This window comes from Bombus bifarius, unplaced genomic scaffold (genome assembly GCF_011952205.1).
Source record: "Bombus bifarius isolate JDL3187 unplaced genomic scaffold, Bbif_JDL3187 scf7180000008045, whole genome shotgun sequence".
Taxonomy (NCBI): domain Eukaryota; kingdom Metazoa; phylum Arthropoda; class Insecta; order Hymenoptera; family Apidae; genus Bombus; species Bombus bifarius.
Genome location: NW_022884411.1, coordinates 876,235 through 884,604, shown reverse-complemented (window position 1 = coordinate 884,604; position 8,370 = coordinate 876,235). Strand labels below are relative to the sequence as shown.

The 8,370-nt window shown below is 42.8% G+C and overlaps 1 protein-coding gene across 1 annotated transcript in view; it reads right to left on the bottom strand.

Annotated features, from left to right (window-relative positions):
- Nucleotides 1–2,654: 2,654 nt before the first annotated feature.
- LOC117207669 (frequenin-1) overlaps nucleotides 2,655–8,370 on the bottom strand; it is a 45,020-nt gene continuing 39,304 nt past the window's right edge. Inside the window, exon 7 of the mRNA XM_033448073.1 lies at nucleotides 2,655–3,170. Within this exon, the coding sequence (XP_033303964.1) occupies nucleotides 3,003–3,170 (168 nt within the window). The 3' untranslated portion in view covers nucleotides 2,655–3,002. The remainder of the gene's footprint in view (nucleotides 3,171–8,370) is intronic.

Here is an 8,370-nt window from a genome sequence, read left to right as displayed (position 1 = left end):
TGCTATATGTGTACGTATATGTAGATATGTGTGTGGGTATAAGCGCCGGGATGGCGACGATAGCGTCGATATAATTTATGTAACAGCACGAAACGAAGGATGTAAGACCGTGGCGTCGCGACGCCACTCGTCGAATGTTAGGCATAGTGGAACGAGTATTTTCATTCTCGGGAAAGTTTTGCGTGTTTTGCGTTCACGTTTATCACCGACGCACCGATCTGTAACCCGTGAACGATCGATCGCACAACGTTTAGGAAAACGTAGACAGATCTGGCGATTTGTACGCGCGTTTATGCCGAAACGATAGTCGTAAGACGTCTGGAAGAAAGTGAAACGAAATACGTAACTTCGGACGAAGCTTATTAAAATTCGTCGCTGCAGAGTTTCAAGAAACGAGAAAGGTCAGGGCTACCGGTTTATGTAAATTTGAGTTAAAAATAAATATGATTTATCGACTGAATTCGCATACAGCGTTGTTGCGTAAGGTCGCTTGTTAACCCTTTGCACTGCGAATTTTATTTCAATTTCGTTGCCAGCAGCTCCCACGCTTTTAATTATTTCATTTGAAATTTACTTTAACCAAAAAATAAGACAATTTAAATAAATAAAGGAAGGAAGAAATTCACTTAAATACCAGTTTATTCGCACTATTGTTGTATTTTGTAATTTTTAAGTGTACGATATATCTTGAAACAATTTCCAGGATCCAATCCTGCTTTTCTTTCGCACGTTTCACAAAAAGAGGTGGGACTCGACAAAGGAGCTCCTGAGATGAAAACTCATGTCGAGGCACACTCGACATAAGAGTGCAAAGGGTTAATGGAAAAATAAAGTAGGCAGCGGGTCGCGAATCAGCTATCCGCGATCAACGTCGTCAATTTCAGTGAAACACAGCGGAGAAAATTGATTCCAATGATCATCGCTCATCGTCGATCGCGTCCAGTTCGCTCGTCCAAGTCGAAACACGAAGGCGAACGTTTAACGTGGAAACGACGTTGAAACGGGTCAGGTGTTTAGGGAGGCTCCAGGGTAAAGAGTAACGAACCTCGACGACGAGGGTCGACGCGTGCTAACGAGCCGCGTGCTTCAGACTTCGTTTCACGCTTCGTCGTGTCGCGTGTGTTGCATGCCATTGCTTCGACTTTTTCAGAAACATATCGACCCGACATCCACGAATTCTTCGTTTCAATTAGATCGCAGCTGGTTTCTCGAAACGACGCGAGAACTTATCTCGGCCTACATTCTGCTCTCCTTCTTAATTAATGCTTTTTATTTATCTTACTTTTTCGTTTGTCCGTCTGGGTGGAATTCCTGCAAGCGAAATTTTCTGCCAAGCAATTTCAACGATCCGAAATTGTCGGACGAGCGAAAGGGATCGAAGGTTCGTTAGAATCGGAGAACCCGGGCGAACTGTTCCGCGGCGTCGTTCTACCGACCGCGTTTGAAAATTGAAACGAGAAATCGCTTTGACGAGGAAATGCGGCCAGTCGATAAAACGCTCGTCCTTTCCGCTTTCCTCTTATTTTAATCATTTCCTGCCCGCTCTCTTTCACCTTTCCTTCCTTTTTCTCCGGTTGCTTTCCACTCGACGCTCGCTTGCCGCGATATCGAATCGACGATTCCGAAGTATCGCAAAATTCTCCACGCCCCCGCGTTTGCGAATCCATCGAATTCTCGTTTCGTTCGTGCCACGTAAACTGCGTGTTCGCGAATATCGAAACCTTCCACGAATATCGTCGCCTTCGTTCTACGCGTATTCTTTGCTCCATTGATCATTCGCTCGTTCTTCATACGCTTGGCAGCCTGTGGCCATAATGTTTCTACTGCCGTGGTAGGTTCCACGCCGAGAACACGGCCAGCGTCTACGGGAAAATTAGTTTCCTTTTTGCGTTCCGTCGAGCGTACACCGATCGGAGGATCTCGGCAATGTCGGATCTCCGCCTTTTAACACGTTGACTGCAGCGTCACCCATATTCGGGTGACAGCAAAGTTTCCAATAGAATCGCGTCACCCGTATTCGGGCGACACCAAGGCCTCCAACGGAGCCGTGTCACCCATATTTGGGTGACACCAAAAATTTCTCGTAGGGCCGTGTTACCCGTGTTCGGATAACGCCAAAATTTCTAATAGAGCCGCGTCACCCATATTTGGGTGACGCTTATTTGACTACTTGCGAAGGATCGTCGTAGGTATTTGAAAAGATATTCCACAGAAAGTAATAAAACTATTGAATTGTTATAAAAATAATACGGAAATGGTTTATTAAGAAAATTATTTAGAACGTAAAACTTTAAAGTATTCTATACAAAGCTGAGGTTTGTCGGGACATTTTGGACAGTAAGTTATTGTTTTCTTTAAATTCTCTCGTGTCTTTTATGTGCGTAACATAGCTTGCATGCGCGTCTAATGATTCCGTCGAAGACAAGGATTTTTTGTATTCTCAGACAACCGTAATAATTTTGCAGCTAATAATTCTCTAAATCTTCTAATATTTACATGCTTCCTCGTTGCAATTTTGTAAACCGTCAAAGCGTTTACAACAGAAATTCCCAGAAGGAGTTGAATGCCAAGTTTTCGGTACCATTTGATTCCTTTTCTAATTGCGGTGGCATAAAAAAACCATTTGGTCAAAATAATACATACTCGTGGCCTGAAGGAGATTTCACTGTAAACAAGCGCGGCAGTCAACGTGTTAAAGTCAATTTCGCGAGGACTCGATTTTTCCTGATTTTGTCGTCCGTCCCTGTTGTCGTTCGCACAAACAAAGTGCAGAGAGGAAGGGAGAGAGAGGATCGCGTCATGTCGATTCGCATTATGTGCTACCTACGTATGCGTGTACGCCGGACTGCGTGCTTATGGTTATCGAGCCGCCCGTTTTCCTTATCTGTTCGAGCGATCGATTTCTCTCTCTATCCGTTTCGACGACCGGACCGAAGTGACGAGACGATCGTCCGGCTTGAAACGATCGACGACGCACGGTGCGGTCTCGACGGGGCTCGAGGTTACTCGCCGCCTAACGACAACGCTTGCACGATTCTAGGATCGGCTTTGCTACCCTCCCGGAACTCTTCCAGGGTTAATTTGTCGTCGTGGTTTTTGTCCATCTGATCGAAGATCTTGTCCACCCTCTTTTGTGGCGTGTTCTCGTCCTCCGCCTGCGGCTGTTGCCCCTGAAACATCAGGCGACCGATCTATTAGAAACAAGCTCGACATTTCTAGCGCGCTTCGCCTCCTCCGAATCTGCCAGCGAAATTTTCCGCAGAATCGTTGGAATGTTCAGGTCGCGCGAGCTCTGAAAGCAACGCGCTTCCTATCGCGCGTATACGCAGCGTAGGATTACGAAGAAAGGAACCGGCGTATGATTAACGCGCGTCGTATGACGTTACCAAGTCGTAAGAGTATTGTTCCAAGTTCACGTTATGCACGCGCGTTTATCTCGGAAATGGAGAAAAGATAAAGTCACGGAAGGCCGCTTAATTCGAGTTTCTCGTGTCGGCAAGTTTTCAGATAAAGCGTTTGGAAAGAGCGGTGGATTTAACGCAAATCGAGTCGGTCGATTTTTTCCCTCTTCCGCTGCTTCCACCGAGTTTCTATAGCGTCGCGTCCTTTTTCCATTTTAATATTTTCTACGAAATGTACGAACTCGGTGTACTTTCTCTTACGTTTTTCCACAGTCGCTCGCAATTTCATCTTTTTCATACCGCACGTGCGTAATCTGCAACCGTTTGAGTCGCAGGGATATTCGAAAAATCCCCAACAGCGCGAAGAGAAACAAGCGGCGCAGCAGCGCTCGTCGTATTTCTTACTTTTATGAAATACATCTATAATATTATATTTGCGTACTATCAATTAATAAATATTTCGTGTTCTGTTCGATAAAAATTATTGAGAAGATAATAATGAAATTTACCATCTAATGACATTACCATTACCATCTAATGACAAAATCCGCAATCACTTAGTTGCCAACCCAATGCAAAATACCGTGAGTCGTCCGTAGCGTTCAAATGGCACTTTTCCACATGAAACCTAAACAGCTCGTTCGCGCTGCTTGCGACTCGAACGGATAACGAAGAAAGAAAGGGACAAAGCGATGCGTACGATTAACGCGCGTCGTACGACGTTAGCGAGCCGTGGGAGGAAAAAGCACGAACGACGAGAAGCTTGTAAAGCGATACTTGTCGATGACGAAATTTTTTGAACCGCGTCGGCTGTAGCATCGACGATCGTGGAAATTTTTCCGCTAAATTTTTCATGCGCCGATCGCGATAGCGGTAAACGCTTGCACAACAATGCACGCATTACGTATTCTGCGAGCAAACCTATCTTGGATCTCGCGTTACGTTGCCCCGACGAAGAAAAATACGTGCATTGCAACGATCCGTGTACCATTTACATTAACCGTAGCAGTTTAACGTAGCAGCCATTTAACGTGCTTTACGAGAAAACGCAACGTATCGCGCTGAACGTTTATTTCTGGTGTATAGTACACGGTGTTGCGCGTCGGCTAAGAGAAATCATCGGATTAAAATGTTTCTTTGTTGTCGGTGTCCCAGTTTCTTCGCGGAGCTCGAGCTCGCGCGCGTCCGATTTGCGGAGGATTCGAGGCTCGCCGTTTCGTTTAACGCGAATGAAAATTACGTCGGTCGCAGTGCATAGTCTTTCGTCGACGTGCGTAACTCGTTTATCGAACGCTCAACTTCGTTTGTTTCCGTCGTTTCCTAGATATAATCGCGTTTTAATAAATCGCTCCACGCATTCCGCGTCACGTAAACCGGAGACTTTCGTTCGTCCGCCTGCCTGCGAGGTTCGACGAGTTGGTTGGACGGAAAAGTTGGCGAAATGGTTGGCGCGCTAAACACAAGCGCAAGCTAAGATACGATGCGATAAAAATTCCACGAGTTTCGTTGATCACCGATAAGGGATGCGTTTACGCGCGGCACAGCTGTCGTTTCGGTTGCATACGCTCCAGGCGATTAGTTATTAATCTTTGTTAATACTAGTTATTAATAGTAATTAATGCGTGAAATATTTCTGCTGGTGAACTTTCGGTGGTTTAACGATAAAATTAGGCCGTGAAACATAGGGTCATTAACGTAGACTCGCGACAAAAATGCTCGAGATAGGGCCGAAAGCACGGAGTTGGGCGCCTGGTAAATGCCAGACGCGATTTCGTTCAAAATGAGCAGGTTGCCGTACGCAGGAGTTTTTACTCGCTATTTGCTCTTAGCATACGGATACCACGCGCATAATTTAAAGCTGGGGTTGAAATAAAAGGTGAATAATGGCCGGCCGTATGCTCGATATCTCTGATAAGAAAAATAGCAGTGGTCAGTGGGCATAGTACGCTTTTCTTTCCCTTTTATTTTATTGTCGGCTAACGATTGCCTGTATCGACCTCGCCTTTTGTATATCGTCCGTGCGAAAAAAAATTTAGCTCAAATGGTCGTTGAAAATTCTCGATCGGTTCTCGAACGAGAATCGAGCTGATCGGTGACCGATTCGAAATATTAATCGATTCGTAAGCGACGAGTATTCATCGACGATTGTCTCGCAGGCTAATTGCAGTATTCTTGTAGACAACACTTGAAATGGAAAAACCTACGTGGCAATGGTATTGAATTATAATTAAATAATATATAGTATAATATGATAGAATAAAAGTTACAATGGAATAGAACGGTATAAAATTTGAGATTTTTCATTCGTAAAAAATGACTACTGGCGTTAAATGATGATAATACTGATACGTCCAAAGTTTGTATGTATAATTATATAATATCCAAGCGAATGTATGGATATTAAATATCATCAATTATAAAACAATTCTTACTCTGAGCATTGTAAAATACACTTTTGTAATAAAAGTGAAAAGAACATCTTGGAAAAATATATTTTCTGTTTTTATACGATTTACTTAGTGAGAAACAGAGTTGATACTTTCAGTGCTTTCAAGTTTAACCGAATGGCGCATTTAGCTTTCTCTACAATTAAGAGTTGGTACATACAAGATTTTCTAAAAATATAATTCATTTTTCCATGAATATTGACTGTATTAGTGCAGAAGATAGAAAATGTTATTACGCATTTGAATTATCGCACACTTAGCATCTTATCTTCAATTATTTACTTAGTTATTGGTCATAGACCTGTAGCGATACTTGATAGTAATCTTTCCAACGGTTTCTGTCCGGTGGCTCGCTACGCAAAGACCTTATTCTTCGGACAAGATAATTACCAGATGTCGATACATCCACACAGAATATTTTCAGGTAGTCTAAGGACCCGCTATACATCTTATGATTTAATTAGCTAAGGTTTTCCAAAGGAACAAATAGTCTTTGTCTTAACAATCCCTAAATCTATTACCTGCTACGGGAAGATAGGGGAAATCTGCCTTTTTTACGTACAATGCTTCCGACTTTACAATGCGTCCGTACAATGCGACTTTCTTTCAAGCACAGTTAGCATCCTTCTCCAACCGCCAAACAGAAATTAACCAATTAACATCAACGTCCACTCCCCTCACTTTCCGAAACAAAACTTTCCTCAATGATTCCGATAATCTCGTATCCTTAGACATCTTTGTTTGACAGTTATACGTAACGGCGACACCTCTGTAGCATCATCGTAACGGAAAATCAGTCGTTAAACGCGAGTCGATAGTTGGTAGTTAGCAGTAATAATTGATCCGAGTTTCTTGACATCTTAAGCAATCATCATCCGCACTTGTATCATGCGTCATAACGCATCGACCAGAAGTCGAACTTGTAATTGCGAATCCTACGCATAGTGTACACATAGAGTATATGTTAATAAATATACAGGGTGGTTGGTAACTGGTGGTACAAGCGAAAAGGGGGTGATTCTACGCGAAAAAAGAAGTCGAAAATATAGAATAAAAATTACTTTTTTTTAATTTTTTTTTTTAATTTGTAGGAAGTGTAGTGGAGTAGTTGCTGCCAGGTGAAAAGAGAGTCGTGCGTTTCGTCCCGGGACTACTGGTGGACTCGTCAGTAAGGCTATGCCCGGTAGTCCCTGCCTCAGACGTAGAGGGAGTCTCGCTAGGTGCGGTATTTGTATCAATCGCTCGTATATTCGACCGCTAGCGAGTTAGACAGACTCGTTGTCGTCGTAGCCCTCTAGTGTTGGCGGTTGGTACCAGCGGATCGCCCGGGAGGTGTTGCGCCGCGTTGATGCCTCGACCTGTCTGCGTCCTATTGATACCGATCCGCCACGTTATAACGAGACGTGATAAAGTGCACGCGTACCGAGCGAAAATTCAAAGTCGATTTTCTCGAAAACAAAACCTCAAACGAAAAATTTTTATTCTATATTTTCGACTTCTTTTTCGCGTAGAATCACCCCCTTTCCGCTTGTACCACCAGTTACCAACCACCCTGTATATTGTTAAATATATTCATGTGTTTCTTCGCACCTATCACGACCTATCCACCTCAGGCTTTTCACTGTCGGATGAACGAGTACCTAATGAAGCATGAAACGAAGTATAAAAGAGCGAGCACTAACTTTAAGACACGATTCGTGCAATTTCTCACATCTCACTGAAAGTAGATGTTTCAAAGGAGGAGCATTTTTGACTTTGTTTGAACGAAAAACTCTAACCGTTCGTCTATGCAAATACAAAAATACAAAAGGAGTCTAATAAATTAAATTTTTAAAGTGTTATTTCGATCTATCAGAGATGCAACCAAATTATTGTCAGAAGAAATATCTGGGACCCGTGAAAGAAATCGATGATTTTTCGCTAACGTCGCTCGGAATTGAGCAAAGTCTATCGATATGATCGAAATTTTATAATTTCAAAAGTTCAACAATTTTTAGACAATCAACGAACTGATCGAGGATCTTAAAACAAACGTCAGGTCCGCTATGGTTCCACGCTATTCAGGAATTTTTTTTTTTATTTATTTATTTAAATTTTACAATTTGTCCAGTACGACATTTGGTAAAATATTATAGCTTAGTGGTATAATAATATAACATGTGGGTGGCTACCCCCAGCGAGGTACCATCTTCGTGTTTGTTAGGTTATATCCTTTATGAGATCTGCTGGGTGTTTCCTTTCTAGTCTTCTTTCTATGTTTGATGTGTTGATCGTTTCCGTTGCTAGCCGGTTTGGGTGCGAGCTATTCTTTCTCTGTCCTTCTTGCGCATCTGCTAATCTCCTCCTTGACCGTTGGTATTCTCAGGTCTTTCCGAATGTCTTTGTTTCTAACGTACCATGGGGCGTTTACTATTGTTTTAAGAATTTTAGCTTGCATTGTCTCTATTTTGCTTATATGGCTCATTGCTGCTGTTCCCCATAGTGGCATTCCGTACGTCCAGATTGGTTTTATGATCGTTTTG